At 33.3% G+C, this 20,957-nt stretch overlaps 1 protein-coding gene across 1 annotated transcript; it reads left to right on the top strand.

Annotated features, from left to right (window-relative positions):
* Positions 1 to 14,181: 14,181 nt before the first annotated feature.
* LOC135951933 (uncharacterized) lies at positions 14,182 to 19,986 on the top strand. Its single transcript, XM_065501690.1, has one exon. The coding sequence runs from the start codon at positions 14,182 to 14,184 to the stop codon at positions 19,984 to 19,986; it is 5,805 nt and encodes a 1,934-aa protein (XP_065357762.1).
* Positions 19,987 to 20,957: the final 971 nt, after the last annotated feature.

The following is a 20,957-nucleotide window of genomic DNA, read 5'->3' as shown; positions in this document are numbered from 1 at the left end:
GTGAATACATTTTGGGTAACAAAAATTAAATTATACGGAAGTGTAAGTAATCAACACCAATTTATTTCCTAAAATATAAGTATGTTTCATTAAGGACCTTTTAATATTTTTTAGGAGTTTAAAGAAGAAAAAATCGTGTGTGTAACCACCGAAATATACCGAAAACTAATTCTCAACTAGCCATAAAACAATATTTTCCCATTATAAAATCTATTCAGTGAGAAAATAATGCACAAAGCTAAAAAGTATTCTATTGCAGTTCAGTGGTTGTCACTTATTGAAGTGATAGTGTTCAAAACACGCTAATAACTTTAACATTGCCCAAATGCTGAGGCCAACAATACGATCAACCAACATCCGTACAAGTACAATTAAGTTGACTCCGTCAACAGAAACCAATTTGACTGGAGGCACATAAATGATACTATTCTGGATAGTTGCTGGATGCATGCATAATTCAGTGGCTGCAGGAAAAATTAAAAAGAAGGAATAACAAACGGATTGCAAACTGTAAATCACATCATACTTTAAAACACTAAAAACAATTGTAATTTATGTTTATGTATGCATCTTTCTTCAAGCGAATGTTTATTAAATAAATTATATTAAAAAAGAAAAGTCAAATTATTTTGAAATTAATTCACAGTAGTCATTGATACGTTCTGTCCCTTTCACCGAATTGTGTTTGAAAACAGTTACGAGTACTAATAAATTCAGTAATTCCAATCGAATTTTGAGATAGTTATTGTAACCGACAAAATTCGATTGGCGCCAAATTCGGTTGTGAACACGAATCTGTTTTCTCTGTGTATGATCCAACCTTCAATATTTCAGTAGCATAATTGAGGCTTATTCTTCTTTCATTACTGTGTTAATCGATTTGTATTTCATTGTTTCGCCAGTCAGTTTCAATTACTTCGCTCATTGAGCTTGTTGACATCATCATTTTTTGGTACCAAAATTGCACGTTCCCACAGCCAATCCGAATTTTTGTAAACGAAAATTAAATTTAGCATTGTTTGATCATTGGGAATGAAAAAAGCATTTATTTCTCGAATGAAAAAATAAAATTAATTTTTTGACAATTTTTTGTTGGGACTTTTTTTAACTTTTTTTTTTATTTGCAAAAGTTTGGCCACAATTACTGACCTTGAAATCATTAGCGGTATAGTGTCATTAGCCCCTCCGCCCACAGACCGAAAATCAAAAATCTGAAGATTCACTGAAAATTTGATAATAATCGGTCCAGCCATATCTCCGGAACCACTATGCCGATTTCGTGCCAACTTCACATAAACCATCTACAGACCATCCCCAACGTGAAATCGGTCGACCCGTTTTCACAGTTAGTGGTGACATCAAAATGTACATTTCTTTTTATATATAAGATTACGAAAAATTGTAATGTAGGGCACCTTAATAGCTAATTCATTGCAAAAACTAGTAGTTTTTGCACACCAAAATAAAGCTTGGAAAATCGTGGATTTTGACAAAGTTATGAAGAAAACTCAAAAAAAGGTCGTCAAACTCGATTTTTGGCAAAAACTCGACTTGATTTTCCTCTAAACCTTTTCCAAAAAAGGTGTTAAATCACACGAAACGAGAGAGAAAACTACCAGGAAAAGTCTCATGAAGTAATTAAATTGTTTCACAGTCGGTAAGACATGTGACACTGCCTTGTTGATCATTATTTATAAAGAACTAAGTATGTTATCACGTTGCAATATCAATCACCAGTAACAGTCACTACTTCACCAACCCCATTTTTGAAGAACTATGGTTCAATGATATCGCCAGCCCATGAAACAGTATACCTCCTTCGTATATATGACTAGACGATAGTCGGCTGGGCTATCAATCTGAGAGTTGCAGGTTCGTTTGTTCGGTTGTGTTTATTTAAAAAAAAATATGTTGCATTTTTAGCATTTTTACTGGAATTCAAGTTGAAAGCAAGTGTAATTCAAGCCCTGAATTATAGTCCAGCAATTGAAATACAGTTGTATTACACTTTATTTCAATAGCATTCTCCAGTAAAAAGGAAACATAAATTCAAGCCATATGTTTTTTGTTTGAAAAATAAATAAATTTTCAAATATTTTTCATGTCTAAAGTATAATTACATTTGCATTCAAGTCAAATTCCAACAAAATGTTCAAGTGCTTGAATTTTTGGGGCTTTGGTGCTTACTGGGATGTGGGTTCTTTGAATCCCAAATGTGGCAATATCGATAATTAAAAAAGCTAAATTGGTGAAAATCTCCCGAACATTGGCCACAAAAAGTTTGGTCAGCTGTAAGGCACATGGCGGTACCGGTATCATAATTAGAAAGCAATTGACACGCTATGCCCTAAATGCGTTTTCAAAGGATCGTGTACAAACAATATCTATTCGTTTTGAATACCCAGCTGGAAAATTAACTCTGATATCTATATATTGTCCACAACGTTTATCAATGACCAAGGAGAAATTTGAAGAATTCTTTAGAACACTAGGAGATCAGTTTCTGGCATGTGGTGAATCCCAGAGCTAGATAGCTCTAGTTTATCGCAAAAATTACTTATAATTCGTGTCTCCTGAAAGCCCAACTTATTGCCGAAGTGATCCTAGAAAAATACCTGATCTAATAGACTTCGCCATATGTAGAAACATTAGTGAAAGTGCAATATCCACAGAAATATCTTATGATCTATCTTTTGGCCATTCTCCTGTAATTATTACTTATTGCGAGAGACCCAACATCCCAAGATTTCCTAATGACTTTTTGTATTTTAAAACAAATTGGCTAAAATATAGGATATATTTCAGCAGTCATACCCACACAAATCCTAATTTATAGTGTTAGGAAGATTTAGAAAACAAATCTGTAACACTCTAGGTGAGAAATCCCTCCAAAACCAAATACGTCTATTTCCAATTCGGATATTGAAAGACATCTTCTCGAAAAGAGAAGACTCAGAACGGAATGGCAACATAATAGATCACCTGCTGCAAGGCAAAGGCTGTCCACAAAATTGAAAAGAGCTCTTTATTTAGAAAAGGATAGCATAAACGAAAATTATATTAAAAGTTTGACGAATACAAAATAAACGACTTTTCTCATTATCCCAGTACACCAGTTTGGTTTCCGTGAACATGATGACACCATTGAAAAGGTCAATCATTTAGCAGAGAGATTAGAAACATTTTTAAATTAAAGAAATATTGCTCTGCTGTATTTTTATACGTTGATCAGGCTTTTGACAAGGTAAATTACTGGAGTGTTACCCATCGTATCGACTTTAAGAGCTACAATGATTATATATCGAGATTAAGATTAGTGTTGGAAAGGACCTACGTTATATTTGATTTGCACCTCTGACTTACCTACGTGCGGTAAATTAACAATTTCTACATTTTCTGATTATACCGCCATTATTAGTTCACACGAAAACCCACCAATAGTACCTAGTAAAATAAAGCACTAAGTAAAAGAGCAAAAACATTTTTCTTTTAAAATTTCAATAATTTATATTTTTGAGTGATTTTCGGAAGTGGGCCTTATATGGGAGCTACGACCAATTATGGACCGATCACCATAAAATTAGGTCGTGTGATTTATGTCTATATTAAAGTTAACTATGCTGAATTTTGTGAGTATACCAAAATATTTAAGCGATTTATGCACGTTAAAGTGATTTTCGGAAGCTGGTCTGTATGGGATCTATGACTAATTATGGACCGACCGTAACAAAATTTAGTGACATGAATTTTGTATATATAAAACTTATTTGGAGCGCAATTTGTGGAGATACATTTAGAAATTAAACATTTATGACCGATAAAGTCCAATTTCGGAAGGACATTTGTATGGGGGCTAGGTGAAATAATAGACCGATTTCAGCCAGTTTCAATAGGCTTGGTCCTTGGGCCGAAAAAATAATATGTACCAAATTTGATAGAAATATCTTCAAAATTGCGACCTGTACACTGCGCAAGGTTTACATGGACAGCCAGCCAGCCAGCCAACCAGACGGACGGAAGGACGAACATCGTTTAATCGACTCAGAAAGTGCTTCTAAGTCGATCGGTATACTTTAAGGTGGGTGTTATACTAATATTTTTGGGCGTTACAAACATCTGCACACACGCATAATATCCTCCCCACTATGGTGGTGTAGGGTATAATTACATCATACGTGTGGAGACATGGTTAAAAAACTAGCGAATACGGGTAAATGAGTTGAAAAGTAGGCATGTTACGTTTGCTCAAAGTTGAGGAAATTACCCATCTGTCTAGCTAGCAACACTAGTAAATATCTACAGGGACATGCAAGTTCCATTCATGAAAGTCCATGAGATTTTTATTGTGAAACTACAAAGACCTTTAACTTCACATAATTCCAAAAACAAATTCAGATGTGTAATTAGCAATAGTGAGCAAACCATGAATAATGGGGCTTTTCGGAAATGCATCACTGCGCTGCATCTGAAGCGCAGTACGTTCTAAAATGCAAAAGTTGACAATACTGCAAATGTCTTGAGTTCTAAAAAGCAACAGTGAAACAGATGATGCGCAAAAAACCATCAAACAAACATCACAAAAATGGCTGATGCATTTTCTGCGCATCAGCAGTGCAGTGATGCATTTCTGAAAAGGCCCAATATTTCTCACAGATCGCATATTTTTATAATACAGCTGAATAATGATGAATTGGCAATCAATACTGAATAAAAATAAGATGACAGTATAGCGAGATCCGTGAAAAACATCTAGATCCGTGAAAAATATTCCAGCGAAAGTTCCTATGAAGTAAAGCTTTGTAAGCTTCAGAAACTTGCAATAAATTTTCATATACATACATTTTCGTCCTTATTTAGACTTTATTAGACAGCAGGACTTCTTAACTTTTGTTTTGATACATATTTTGGGATAAAATTTCTTATATCTTTTGAAATTTTCAAGAAAAACTGTGCTCTCTTAGTATCTACTTTCATGTAGTATATGTCGATTTTTTCATATATGGAAAAATGTTAAAATTTGTAAAAGTATTTTAATAATATTGGTGTTTTTAATACAAAATTTTAAAAATAAGTTTTGTCCCAATTTTTGATTCATATAATTTTTTTAGACTTCTGAACTTCTTAGCATTTATTGGAATCAAATATTGGGATCAAATATTTTATATAATGTTTTTTTTATAAATTGTATATACTTTGAAATTTTAAAGTCCATTTAAAGGGTTATTAGATCTGATCAAGAAAAACGAAGTACGCAGTGTTAATATGTATGGTATCTACTTTTAAGTATGTATCGATTTTCACATGTGTACAAATTAATGTTGCAGGGTGTAATAGAACTAAACACTATTATAGCAAAGATTTTTTGCATTTTATTTGAATAAAGAATAATTCTATCGTATTCTTATCGTATTAACAATAAACTTAAATAAACTCTAATTTTGACAGGTATGTTAACGCCTCTGATATGTAAAAATATGCACAAATATCATACAAAAAGCTTTAGAAGTTGTGTGAACACAAATAAGAAAAATCTAAAACGAACTTTTGATACCCTATTTATAACTACGATTTAAGTATACAAATGAAATTGTCAGAAATAAATAAGATTAGTTGCCAATTTTTCGATCGTAGCAATTAAAATACAGTTGAGGAACTGAAAGCAATGTTAAACAAACACATTTTTGTTCCCGCTATTACATTTTTGAACAGTAATTTAAAAATTCGTGAACGGTTTACTCCATGTAAGGTAATAATAAAATTCTAAACTTTAGTGCGATTACGATTAAAAATTTATGCATTTTTTACCTTGATATTTTGCTTTGTGTGAATGGCAAATTGAATAATCCAACGATACTAAAACTTATTCATGTAGCAAATGGCATGACAAATTCAATGTGAAATATGTGCATGGTAGTTTTTTACGAATAATGTATCAGAAATATGAAATCATATATCATTTGCACATTCTCACAAACAAATGAAGCCAGCGAATAAACGCCTTTTGGCAACACACCATAAAAAGTAGATAATAAAAGAAATATATTTCTGACTCTTAGCATAATACGCAAATTTAAACAGTAGTGGCTGCACAAACTGGACATTTGAAATAAATATTTAGAGACATATTATTTAAACTTATTTGGTTTAATTGCAACCAATCGTAGTGGTCTTTAAAAGAACAGTAAAAAACAAAAGCAACATTTTGTGATAATGTTCCAGATCCACAAGATAGACGGCATAATTTTCTATTAATAAAACTCTGAACTCTCAATTGAGTCCCAATTATAATTGGAACTCAATCAGAGAATCAAAATAGTGATTAACTTATAAAAAAAATCTTGTCAGCTGTAGAGTTAAGGAGAATTTGATAATTCATGAAGAATTTTGACATTCAGATAACTTCAGATCTAATGTTTTTTTTTGCATTAAACTCAATTGGGAAGATAACAAAATAACAAGTAGGTTTAACTATAAACAAAATTATTATAGGAACCACAACTGGACAATATACACCACAAATAAGTAAAGTCATTTCCGGTACTTAGTGAAGGATTATTCTGGATCATCAACGAGCTGTGTGTCAAACTCTAACAGCGATCTAAGGATCATAATTGAACACGCCCTATCACTGCCCTAAGAGGGACTAAATAAAAGGCAGACCTTAATCTGCCTGCAATCACACAGATTCGATGATATGCAGAAATCGGAACATCATTCTGCTACCTTGGAAATATTTTAACTAGTCCCGATATAAGAAATAGAATAAATGCTAGAAACTAATCGTTGGACTGACTGAATTATGTATGGAGATCTTCACACATCTTTGTCATTACAAAAATTTCATTCATGTGTAAAATCTACACTTGTACTGATGCGAATCAGAAAACTCAGAAAGCAAAGATACAAATGCAGTTCAGTTATTTACCAACCGAAGCTTGTTTTTAGCTAAGGATCAAAGTGGAGTTGCAAAGAAGAAAATAGAGATCGATTACTCACAGGCTGATCGATATACAGTGACGGACATTACAATAGAATCACTACCAATATTTCATTTAAAACCAGGAGCAATCATAAGGATTGGTGTGGGCCAGAAAATATAAAAAAGTGGCAAAATGTGTAGTGGACGGACGATACGACCATTAATTTAATTGGTAGTGATGATAAGACATGGGTTAGACGTCCAAAAAATGGCAAAATCCAAAAACGTTTAAACATGGTTGGGGAAATATTATTATATGGGGATGCTTTTCTTGGTATTGCGTTGGTCCAATTTATTGGATTAAAGAAAATATGGATAAGCAATTGTATGTAAATATTTTGGAGAATGTTATAAAGCCACATGCAGAATGGAATATGCCCTTAAAATGGCTCTTCCACACACGTCAGGTCTTGCCAAAAAATGGTTTTTATATAACAAAATTCATGTTATGGAATGGCCGTCTCAATAACCACAATTAAATCCTATGGAAAATAGTAAAAGACAAACTCGGACCTGAAAAATTGAAAAACAAGGAAGAACTTTGGCAGAAAATTCAGGAAATATGGTATGCAATTTCCCGATCTACATGCGAAAGTTTGTTAAATTCAATCCCCAAAAGATTTGATGCTGTTATTAGAAATAATTGATATGCAACAAAATATTAAGAAAACAACGAATTCTTATGATGATTTTTTATTTTTAATCATTTTAAGACTGATTGATTCTATTTGAATGTCGTATATTTTGTTTTGTCTTTTAGATTTGACATAGTTTTTAACATAAGAATGTGTTATTTTTTTATTTTATTTTTTTCTATTTATTGTTTACGTTATGAGCATTAATATATAATGAACAAATTTTAAATTTTGAAATCAAATTTTGTAGTTTTACCGCTTTAATCGAATTCATATGTAGTGATTCTATTGTATTGTCCGTCACTGTAGATATCACCTAAATACCAATATGGTTTAATCAGATGACGAAAACAGATTTAGAAAGAAGCTGACAAACAATGCACAACTGGAAGCATCAGATTGATCTCAATGGAAAGAATTTGTAATTTAACCTCTAAAGGAAATAATAATAAATATAGGTTACATGTTACAGAAAATTGACTTTAGTTAACCTTTATGTCAACAGCAGAACTGCTTTACGCACGTCAACAGCAACATACCTGGGTATGTTCATACGTTTTGTATGGTGAATGGTATACCGTTAGCATAAAAATGCGAACATCTAACTCGTTTGTTGAAATTTCTGTACTATTTTTTTTTAGTCATTGTTTTTTGACAAAAAATGTTTTTTATTGAGTTTTTGCAAAGATAAAAATTTTTCAAATTAAAACAAATTTTTTATTTATTAATACTTTTTAATGAAATTTTACAGTTATATAGACTTTTCTATTAGATATAGAAAACTAAAAAGAAATTTATAATCAGGAATGCCGTAATTCCAAAAAAAGTTTTGAAAAATTGCAAAAATGTGATATTTCAGTTTTTTTTGCTATAATAACCACACCAGGAGCGGGATTATCGGAACCCTTTACAAAATCATTAAGAACATATTTGGCCATCTAAAATAGGTTACTTTATTTTGATATCGACTATGCGATTTGAGAATTTTTGCCCTAAATTTGAATTTTACATAAAAATAGGCGTTATTTGAATGGACCTGGTCCCCTCCGTATCAAGAATTTTTAAATTTATTTTTATTTAAAATATTTAGTGTAAAGTTAGCATTTCAAAAAGTATAAATTCCTCATAATACATTATGTTTGAAATTTTTTAGATAACTTAAAAATAAAAAAGTACTTTTTCCCAAAAGCAAGCGAAAATCGCCTTTTTTAATTTTTTTAAATTCAAATACATATAACTTTGGCGTCAGGCACGATTTTTACATAACTCTTTTTTTGTTTGATATATACATTTGTTGTTAGTTCAATAAAAGAAAAATGGAGAAAATTGGGATATATTTGGACCCGCTGTTATCAAAAATGTGGAGTAGGGTATGTAAAAACGTTGAAAAAATACATACATACCCAGGTATGTATGCTGTTGACGTAAGGGTGCAGCTTTGCAAATGGACTTTATCTTCCATCCTATCCTAACCCAACTTGGGACGAATGCGGAAAACAGTTTTGGCTAGGATATCAAATTTCAAGTCGATCCGATTATCCAATTCAGAGCTACAGCATTTTGAAAATCCAAAACATTCCCAGGTATGTTGCCGTTGACATAAAGGTTAACTATTTTAATAAGAATACCTATTCAACATACAATTGTCCACTATTACAAGCATTTACTGTCCCAACATTTTATAGTTTTGCACCAATATGTACTCGCACATATGTATTGCACTCATATTACAAATTTTCACGTATGTACTTGTATCTTAACATAATATATATATATATATTTTATTGAAAAAAATAAAAAAACCAACCAAATAACAACCATAACAAAAGAATATAAAAAAGAGGGAAGATGGTGTAAATGAGCACTGATTTACTGGCGTCTAAAAGGCGTTTGAAATACAAAAGACAAGCGAAAGAAAGAATGAAACGCTTCTTCTAAACTAAAAAATATAAACAAGTAAAACCTATTATTAGTGTAACTTTAAGACCAGAGGACGTATTAAGCACGTATCATTAACAATGGCCGAAAGGATAATAGACAAAATAAAACAAGGGAATTGCACAAAAAAAACTACAAAACAAAAGAACTACCTACTAATATTAGAAAAAAACAGCGTAACCAACTTAAAAAAAAATCAATTTTCTTAAAGACACAGTAAAATGAAAAATAATGAAAAATTTGCATTAACTTTTAAATAAATTTTATAAAAAAAATAAAATAAACTCAAAGTACATCTTTATGGAAAAAGTGTGTTTGAGTATGTATTTCGAGGCTTTTAAGTTTTTTAATAATCATGGGTCATTAGCAAAAATATCAACTATAAAAATGTATTTAACGTGACTTAGGCGTTTTTTATTTTTTATATTTTTTTTCAAGCCACCTTTTTATATTGAAGTTAAAGCAGAGTTGTAGCTGCTGTAAAAAAAAATATATAAAAAAGTGGTTTGTAAAAAGACGCCGCCTTTAATCAATAAAACCATTTTTATATGTATATTTTTTGAATTTTGTCTGACTGTTTCTGTTCAGTTTTTCCTTAAGTTTTATTGTGTTTTCTTTTTTGAAGTTTTTTTCTGTATTTCATCGGCTACTGCTCATGGCTTCTGGGCACAACTTTTGCTGAATTATAAATACTTATAAGAAATGTGGTGGGGTTGTAAAATTTAAAACACCAAATTGTTTAAAACAATTTTCATGTTTCCCAAAACTAAAATATTGTGTGCACCCTTGGTTATCTCTAAAATTCTGATATTTATGAGAGCTTACTTTTTATTCAGGATTTTTGGCTGGCGGCAGTACCGTCAGCTACGAGCGCTATAGATCAATGATAACCAATTCCTAATGCCTCAATGGACTTTATTTATGCACGATTTGAAGATATGGTTATCTCTCGGGATGAATTTCATAGAATTTTTTAAAACATTAAAATTTCAAATTATATTTATATTTAGTAAAGGCCGTCATTTGATCTTCGACAAATCCGCAAGTTCAATATAAAACGACTTTCCCATCACACCTCACATTGCAACTAAATTTGTCGAAACCTTAATGTAAATATTTCTTAAAATAAATCGTTGACCAAAGTTCTCGAATCAATAATCTACAATAACTTCATAATTTTCTACGATCCACAGTTTGGCAGAATCAATTTTTTTTTGAGATAAATCTGGCATTTCTAAACGGCTAGTCCGATTGGGATAAAGTTTTATGTGGATAAAGTGTATTCGAGTTTAAGCTATTAAAATGGACCCTAAAAATGCTCCAGAAACGGCACTATGGGAGCTCAAAGTGCCATTTTTAAGTTTCCAATCCGATTTCAAGATCTTGAAAAGCATATGCGAAACAATTTTGAAGGACGGAGATTTAAAGTGGCATATTTTTGAATCTAATTGAGATATTGACATGAAATGTTTGTTGGTAAGACCAAAAATTTACTTATCTAAACAAGAAAAATTAGTTCGGAATAAATGTGTATCAAATTGTTCCAAATATTTGCAATCTTAATAAAATTTTTATACAAATTTTAGTTTTAGAAACTCAATAAATATGTAATAAAATCTTTATTTATTAACCAAACTCAATGACATTTTCAACGTTTTTTTAATTTGTCATTCTAAATAAGAAAGTCTAAAAAAGCTTGTCAAAACGTCAAAGGGAATTCCGCAATTCCTAGAAATTTGAGCAAAATTTCCAAAAATGCTATTTTTTAAAAATTTTAGGTTTTTATATTATTTCCAAAGCTGCTTTCCGTTTTCTGATCCCTGCTTTGGGATTTTAGATCCTATGGACCAAATTTTAAATTTTGATAAAAAATAGGTCAATTTACGATCGACGTAGGGCTGACATATTCGAAAAATAGGACATATTTTTTATATAGAAATGTTCTCTATAAAGATACCTTACAGAAAAACATAAAATTGTTGGCGCTAGGAACTAAGTCCCCAAACCGCTAATGAATTAAGGCCCCAAAATTTTATATAGAAAAAACCAACAACGAAATTTAGGGACTTAGTTCATTTTTTGGGGATTTATTTCATTTCTAAAATTGGGGATTTAATTCATAATGAAATTACTCTGGGGGTGTATCAAAAACTGGCTTCGCTCAGTTTGTTCATTGGGGACTTTTTTCGTAACGCCAAATTGTTATACCTTCTTAAATGAAGTTTTTTTTTAAATAAAAAAAGAGTTCAGTCACCTTTTAGGTTTATTTTTGGGCCCATAATTGATATTGCTATGAACTAACGATAACTAACGATAAAAAATCGAGTCCCTTCGGTCCAAAAGTATGTAGCAACTACTACTCTACCATAAAACTACTTGTTTTAAAAAATAAAATATTAAAATAGTTTCATTGAATTTATTAATAACTTTTTGTAAAAATATGAAAAAATAAAAATATAGTTTTTAGTCTTGAAAAATAAAATATTGAAAAAACATTTTTTTAAATTAGTGACCCCGACTTCTTCACGCAAGATGCCCAGTCATGCTCAAGATTCCGCAGCAGAACCTGTTGTAACTACATAAACGGTAACACTCCGTATACCACGATTTTGGAAAGAAAATCCAGCAATTTGGTTTGCCCAGTTGGAGGCACAATTTGAGAACCATAACATAGTCAATGAAAACTCGAAGTATTTTGCAGTTTTACCGGAACTAGATCCAGAAGTTCTCTCCCAAGTCAGTGACATAATTACTGAACGCCCAAACGATGCCTACACCAAAATAAAACAGCGTCTTATTGACCACTTCTCCATTTCTGAAGAAAAGCGCATAAAAACCCATCTAAATGAATTACCAATTGATGAAAAGAAACCAAGCTTTTTATTACGCGAAATGCGTAGTCTAGCTAATGGTGGTGTCAAAGACGACTTCCTCCGAACTATGTGGCTTCAGCGTTTACCTCCTCAGACTCAAGCAATTTTAGCAACTTCCTCAGAACCCCTGGACAATTTAGCTACAATGGCCGACATGATTGGAGATATTTCTTGTTCATCCTCAAACAATATTGCTGCCATTCAAGGTACAAATGAAATTGGTGAGTTACGTGAACAAATTTCGGCCCTAACGAATGCAGTAAAAAATCTCCAAACTTCTCGAAACCGTCGATCAACACGCTCTAATTCCCGTAACAGATCGCGAAGATCTCGTAGTTCATCAGAACAGGTATGCTATTATCATCGTTTGGAAACAACGCTAGATGTTGTCGTCAACCATGTTCATACAATGCTACACATTCGGAAAACTCTCAAGCCGGTCACTAAATACAACTAGTGACCGAAGCCAAGCAACAAATCGTCTTTTTGTTTTCGATTCCCAACTTCAAACACGTTTTTTGATTGACACTGGAGCTGACATATCAGTTTTACCTTTGTCAAATCAAAATTTTAAGAAACGTCCAGAAAATTATAAATTATTCGTCGGTAATGGAACACCAATCAATACGTATGGTGATGCTATCCTATCTCCAACACTTGGTTTAAGAAGAAGTTTCTCCTTGAAGTTTATTGTCGCCGAGGTTAATCATCCAATAATTGGGGCAGACTTCTTACAACATTACGGTTTGCTTGTAGATCTTAAAAAGAAGAAATTAATTGACAACTCTACAGGACTTCATAGTTTTTTTTCGTTAAAAAGACAGATCATATCGAAATTAAACACTTAACAACAAGATTCCATGTCATGATTTGATTGCTCGTTTTCTAGATATTACAAATCCTTCAACAACATCTGTCAAACAAAAGCACAATGTACAGCATATTATTGAAACGAAAGGACAACCTGTAACATCAAAAGAACGACGCCTATATCCAGAACAATTAGAAATAGCAAAACGTGAATTTGCGTTTATGATGGAACAAGGTCTGTGTTGTCCATACAAAAGCAATTGGTCCAGTCCATTACATATGGTTCCGAAAAAATATGGTCAATGGCGACCATGTGGAGATCATCGAAGACTTAATGCCATAACAGTTCCTGATAAATATCCGCTGCCACATATCCATGATTTCGGATTTGGATTGAATGGTAATAGTGCATGTTAGCGCCACAGTCTAATCGCTACTATGTATTACTAATTATCGATTATCGTTATTATTGTTTTGTTATTACTTATCGCTTAATTCCCATTCGCAAATATTTGGATTGCATTATTTTATATTTCCACGCGGTATTTTTAATGAGTTCATTTTAAATAGTATAAAAGCCATTTTTATTATAAAATACAGATATATCGTGTTCGTAAAATCACAAAGAAGTTTTGCTCTTGATTTCCATACGAAAAAGTTAGTAATTATTTAAATTATACTTGTTTAATTTTATAAAATAAGTTTGTTAATTAATGTGAATTTCAGGAATTTTAACGTAAAGTATAAGAAATAAATAATTGAGTTTGTTCTTAAAAATTCTTGTGCTTTTCGTTTACAATCTACCTTTGGATACAAAGAGCTTGGGCGCTTCATCTAACATTCTTAAAATTCTTTTTCTGGTTTATACAATTTTTCGTAATAAATTCCCTAATTGGATAAACCCGAAGAAAACCATTTGGCCAAAACCACCGTAAGTCCTAACAAAATGGATCCTTCTTCTGCTTCCCTACAGGGTCAACCACCAGATCATCAACAAGTAAGTGAATCAACATCAAATTCTTCAGCAAACTGCCATATATGCAACAAACCATCCGACGACATTAACGCCATAAAGTGCTTCAAATGCAGTTCTATATTTCATTTTGTTTGTGCAAACATCGATAATACCCAGCAACATCTCACATGGCTTTGTAAAAATTGTTCAAAGCAAACACAAAGAGTAGTCGGTTCAGCTGCCTCCGTTCGTAGCGGTTCATCAGTTTCATCACATTCCCGCAGACAAGCTTTAGAGCTTCAACGCTTACAAGAAGAGACGCAACTCCAAAGGGAATTCATTAGAAAGAAATATCAAATTCTCGAGCGGGCTGAGGATGACTCCGACGATGCACAAACAGTTAATAACTCTGTGCATGAATGGTTGAACAACCAGCCAAATCCTATTCAACAGCCTACTTCTATACAAGAACCAATAAATTTAAATACGACCATTGAAGAATCTCAACATACGTCTAATGAGAGACCCTATTTTACATTTCTTAATCAAACTTTATCCACAAATATACCAAACTCATCCAACCCACAAGCAAATATACCAAACTCATCTAACCCACAAACAACACGTCAAAATGTAAGTACAAACCTTGTATACACAACAGCAACTCAACCTGCATCTTTTATTAATAACACAGCCAGTAATTTCTTACATTCTACTAATGCCGATATAAATAACATTTTAAATAACAATACACATTTTGAAAACCACACAATAACATCGCATCCACCTCACTTTAGTAATATCGAACCAGCGTTTGCCATGCCTCAACCGTCTACAACACAAACAGCACCTCCACCTAATTTTGCTAATATAGATCCAACACTTTCCTCGTATCCATCGTTTACTTTCCGGCCAAGCACAAACGGTGATCGAAGACTTACGCAGCAACAAATAAATGCACGCCAATCAGTACCTAAAGAACTACCAATATTTACTGGAATGCCTGAAGAGTGGCCTTTATTCAGTTCTACATATGATTGGTCCACCTCAGTTTGCGGTTTAACCGACGCAGAAAATCTGGTCCGGCTTCAAAAGGCACTACGTGGAGAAGCATTGCGTTCTGTCCAGCATATATTAATTCATCCGTATGGCGTATCATGTGCCATATCAACTCTTAAATTACTTTACGGCCAACCAGAAAAAATACTAAACTCCCTGAAAAACAAAATAAAATCATTGCCTACACTTAACACAAATAAATTAAATACAATTACCTCATTTGCCGTCGAAGTAAAAGGTCTTGAAACCACAATAAGAGCTTGTGGATTGCTTGACGAACTTAATAATTCGTCTTTATTACAAGAATTGGTTATGAAAATGCCATCATACTTTCAGCTGAACTGGGGTGAGCAAAAAACAAAATTGCAAAAAAGTAAACAAAAGATAAGTTTGACAGATTTCGCCAATTGGATTTTTGAAGTCGGCGTATCAGCAAGCAGCATAAATATAGAGACCGACAGCCACACATCGACGTCAGCAGAGCAGAGTACACGTAGAACTAGAAATGCATATGTTAACGCTCACGAATTAAAAAGCAAAAGAAACTGCGTAGTATGTTCTGACAACTGTAGCAGTGTTGAAAAGTGTGAGAAATTCTTGACTGCGGATAGAAACGAAAAATGGAACATAATAAGAAAGCATAATCTATGCAAACAGTGTTTAAAACGTCACATGGGTATTTGTAACAGCAAAATCGTGTGCTCGAAACAGGGGTGTCAAATAAAACACCATACTTTGCTACACAAATCAACAGATGATGAAAAAGTAACAAGCAAAACAGATGAAAATAAAAACAATACAACCAATTTACATGCAGCGCACAGTGGTAATGTAAGTAGTGAAATTTTGTTTAAAATTATACCAATTACTATATATGGCAATGATAACAAAACCATAAAAACCTTTGCTTTCATAGACGAGGGCTCGTCAATAAGTTTAATTAATGAGAAAATAATAAAAGAATTAAATTTGACAGGCGACCCAATGCCTTTATGTTTGAAATGGACGGGCAATATGGTTCGAAATGAAGAAGATTCAAAAGTAGTTTCGGTGCAAATTTCTGGCAGCAATAACACAAAATTTTCTATTCATGCTCGTACAGTAAAACAATTATCACTGCCTAGTCAGAGTTTGAATTACAAAATATTGAGTGAGAGATTTCCACACCTTAGGGGTTTGCCTATAGACAATTTTAAAAATGCGGTCCCAAATTTACTTTTAGGCCTAAATAATTTAAAATTATGTGTACCAACACGAGTCAGGGAGGGAAATAAACATGAGCCTGTTGCTATATGTACACGTCTTGGTTGGCTATTATGTGGCAACACAGGTATTGAGCAAAAAGCTCCAAATCAATATAATTTTCATTGTTGCGAATGTGAGCGCGAAGATGATAAAACTCTTAGTAGTTTACTTAAAAAGTTTTACTCAATTGAAATGATTGGCATAAGTAATTCCACGCAAGTGCTTGGTAAAGATGACCAAAGAGCAATGGATATATTGGAAAACTATACTAGGCAAAGAAGCGATGGTCACTACGAGGTAGCTTTGTTGTGGCGATACGATAATATTACACTGCCACAAAGTTACGCTATGGCAAAGAAAAGACTAATTTGTCTCGAGAAAACTTTGAGAAATAAAAAAGATTTGTTTGATGTTTTTGAAAAAACTATTGTTGAATATTTGGAAAAGAAATATATAAGCAAAGTAGATGTTAGTCAAATGAATAACTACAATGTATGGTATTTACCAATATTTCCGGTATTCAACAAAAATAAACCAAACAAAACTAGATTAGTGTGGGACGCTGCAGCGAAAGCAAACGGTGTTTCACTAAACTCTATGCTACTCAAAGGACCAGATTTACTATCTTCTCTTCCATCCATCCTTTTTCGATTTCGCCAACGAAAGGTCGCAGTGTGTGGTGATATAGAACAGATGTTCCACCAAATTTATATACGCAATGAAGATTGCCATGCACAACGTTTTTTATGGCGTGGCTGCGATGAAACAAAAGAACCTGAGGTGTATGTGATGAAAGTTATGATATTTGGTGCCTCATGTGCACCTTGTATTTCGCAATATGTGAAAAATTTAAATGCGTCAAAGTTTGAAACCGAATATCCATTAGCAACAAATGCTATAAAATATAACCACTATGTGGACGATTTTCTTGCCTCAACAGACACACCCGAAGAAACCACTAAATTAGCAAAGCAGGTGCGGTTCATCCATAGTCAAGGTGGGTTTAATATCCGCAATTGGTGCTCAAATAACAATACTGTTTTGAAAGCACTAAATTCTGATATATCTTCAAGTAATATCTGTATTAATATGGGAGTCGGTTCAGAAACAGAAAAAATTCTAGGCGTGTTTTGGATTCCAGCAGATGATATCATTACATTTAAGCTTTCACCAACTATTTTAAATAGTGAACTTTTTCTTGGAAATAAAGATCCAACCAAACGTGAAGTTTTGAAAATATTGATGAGCATCTATGATCCTCTAGGACTTGTGGGAAATTTTCTTATGTATTTGAAAATCATTCTGCAAGAAATTTGGAGAAGTGGTGTCGAATGGGACGAACCAATTTTAACGGAACAACAGATAAAATGGAAAAATTGGCTATCTTTTTTACCATCTTTAAATACAGTAAACATACCTCGATGTTATCTAAAAACGCTGAAAAGCTATAATCATCAAGATGTGCAATTGCATACATTCGTAGATGCGAGCGAAAGTGGTTACGCCGCTGTAGCGTACTTTAGAATTACAGATGGTGTCAATGTTATTGTTTCTCTGATAGGATCGAAAACTAGGGTAGCTCCGCTAAAAGTACTTTCCATCCCCCGGCTAGAATTGATGGCGGCCGTTATTGGAGCTCGTTTCGCTAACTATATCGTTCAAACTCACACCATTAATATTACCCGAAAAGTATTCTGGTCAGACTCGCGCACAGTTTTAAGTTGGATACGTTCAGATCATCGGAAGTATCACCAGTTTGTTGCTGTCCGAGTTAGTGAAATTTTAGATAGTACTGAAATGAATGAGTGGTTTTGGGTATCAACTAAGACAAATGTGGCTGATGAAGCTACGAAATGCTCCAGAGCTCCTAATTTATCCGCCACAAGTTGTTGGCTTAATGGGCCAGAATTCCTGAAATTGCCAGAGCATAAATGGCCAAATACTAGTGAGGATTTTACAACAACAAATGTTGAGCTAAAGGAATGTAATTTAACCATACAAAATGTGGAACAATTTATAAATATCGAACGATTTTCTCGTTGGTGTAGGGCGCTAAGAGCTGTCGCATTTGTCGTTCGATTTATTTATCGCCTCAAAAATAAGAAAACAAATCAAAGTGAAATAGAGCTATCTCAAGAGGAATTGCGTAAAGCGGAAATAGTTTTGATTAAAGACACTCAGAAACAAGCATTTTACACCGAAATTGAGAGTCTATTACAAAAAGGTATTTTATCGAAGTCAAATTTCATGTACAAATTGTCTCCATATATAGACAATGAAGGCGTTCTACGGGTAGGTGGACGGATTGGTAATGCCAATGTTCCCGATGAACTAAAGCATCCAGCAATTTTGCCAAAATACTGTCGCCTAACAACTCTTTTAATATGGCACTATCACAACATGTATCGACATAGCAGTCACGAGACTGTTGTAAACGAAATACGACAACAATACTACATTCCCAAATTAAGAGTCGTATGCAAATCTGTCGTAAAACAGTGTCAAATGTGCAAAATTAGAAATGCATCACCTGCGTTCCCTCAAATGGCCAAATTACCTCGGGCTCGCCTTGGTGCATATCTCGCACCCTTTACGTTTACAGGTATTGATTACTTTGGCCCTATGTTCGTCACTGTAAACCGTCACAAAGAAAAGAGATATGGTGCGCTATTTACTTGCTTGACAATAAGAGCGATTCACATCGAAATTGTGCACTCGCTTAACACGAGCTCCTGTATTATGGCAATTCGAAAATTTGTATCGCGCCGAGGGCAGCCCAGAGAATTTTATAGCGACAATGGCACCAATTTTGTAGGGGCTGACCGCGAGTTGCGTGAAGCACTCAGTGAAGTCGATAAGGACGAATTAGTTCGTAGCTTTACAAACGCTAATACGAAGTGGAACTTTAATCCGCCTTCAGCACCCCATATGGGAGGGGCGTGGGAACGACTGGTTCGTTCAGTGAAAAATGTTTTTTACAAAATTAAAATAGAAAGATTTCCTAACGATGAAACACTACAGAGCATTATGGCCGAGGTTGAGAATATTATCAACTCACGACCTCTTACGTATGTTCCAGTAGATAGCGAAAATGACGAAGCTATCACGCCTAACCATTTCTTGCTAGGAAATTCAAATGGTTTAAAGCCTTTAGCTTCGTATGATGACGAAGGTGTCGTGTTGAGAGAAAGTTGGTTATGTTCGCAGCAGTACGCCCAAAAATTTTGGAAGAGATGGGTAGCTGAGTATTTGCCTACATTAACTTGTAGAACAAAGTGGTATGAAAAGGCTAAACCATTAGCGGTAGGAGATTTGGTGGTGGTGGTTGACCCAGCAAATCCAAGAAATGTATGGCCAAAAGGTAGAATAATTGAAGTCACCATGTCAGAGGACGGTCAAGTTCGAAAAGCGAAAGTCATAACGACGTGTGGTATACTGGAGAGGCCAGCAGTTAAATTAGCGATCCTAGACGTGACTGAAAAAAAGGAGTAAGCCTTCGACACATTTCGCCTTACTGTGGGGGGGTGTTAGCGCCACAGTCTAATCGCTACTATGTATTACTAATTATCGATTATCGTTATTATTGTTTTGTTATTACTTATCGCTTAATTCCCATTCGCAAATATTTGGATTGCATTATTTTATATTTCCACGCGGTATTTTTAATGAGTTCATTTTAAATAGTATAAAAGCCATTTTTATTATAAAATACAGATATATCGTGTTCGTAAAATCACAAAGAAGTTTTGCTCTTGATTTCCATACGAAAAAGTTAGTAATTATTTAAATTATACTTGTTTAATTTTATAAAATAAGTTTGTTAATTAATGTGAATTTCAGGAATTTTAACGTAAAGTATAAGAAATAAATAATTGAGTTTGTTCTTAAAAATTCTTGTGCTTTTCGTTTACAATCTACCTTTGGATACAAAGAGCTTGGGCGCTTCATCTAACAGTGCATTTACACCGAAGCGAAATCTATCGGATTTCAATTGAAATCTTCGTCAAAATCTATACTGTTTACACTGCTGTTTTCTGACATTTAGCAAGATTTCAGGCTATTAATATCAAAAACAGCTGACGAAAAAAACACACATTTTTTTGTATGTACATTTGCTGGTAATAAGTTAATTTTTAGTATTATAATTTTTATTTTCACATGTATCACTTACCTTTTTTATTCATTTTTGCATCCATTGAAAATATTTTTCAACTAATTTTTTCCGCATTTTTTTATTTTATTTTTTTTTATTTGTATCTGTCAAATTTTACTTGAACAGGGCTGTATTTTTTAGTCCATTATTAAGAAATTCAAGGTTGCATCACTTGGTACTAAGTAGATTTGAGGAGATTTCACCAAAATCTAGTCACGAAGTAGATTTCATTTTGTATGGGTAATCTCGTCAAAATAACAAGATTTGGCTCGAAATCTCGTATGTACTAGATTTCGCTTCGGTGTAAATG

This window comes from Calliphora vicina, chromosome 1 (assembly GCF_958450345.1).
Source record: "Calliphora vicina chromosome 1, idCalVici1.1, whole genome shotgun sequence".
NCBI lineage: Eukaryota > Metazoa > Arthropoda > Insecta > Diptera > Calliphoridae > Calliphora > Calliphora vicina.
This window is presented reverse-complemented; position numbering and strand designations above follow the sequence as displayed.

Excerpts from the sequence above, each read along its gene's own strand:
- LOC135951933 (XM_065501690.1), top strand. The coding sequence starts at position 14,182 with ATGGATCCTTCTTCTGCTTCCCTACAGGGTCAACCACCAGATCATCAA.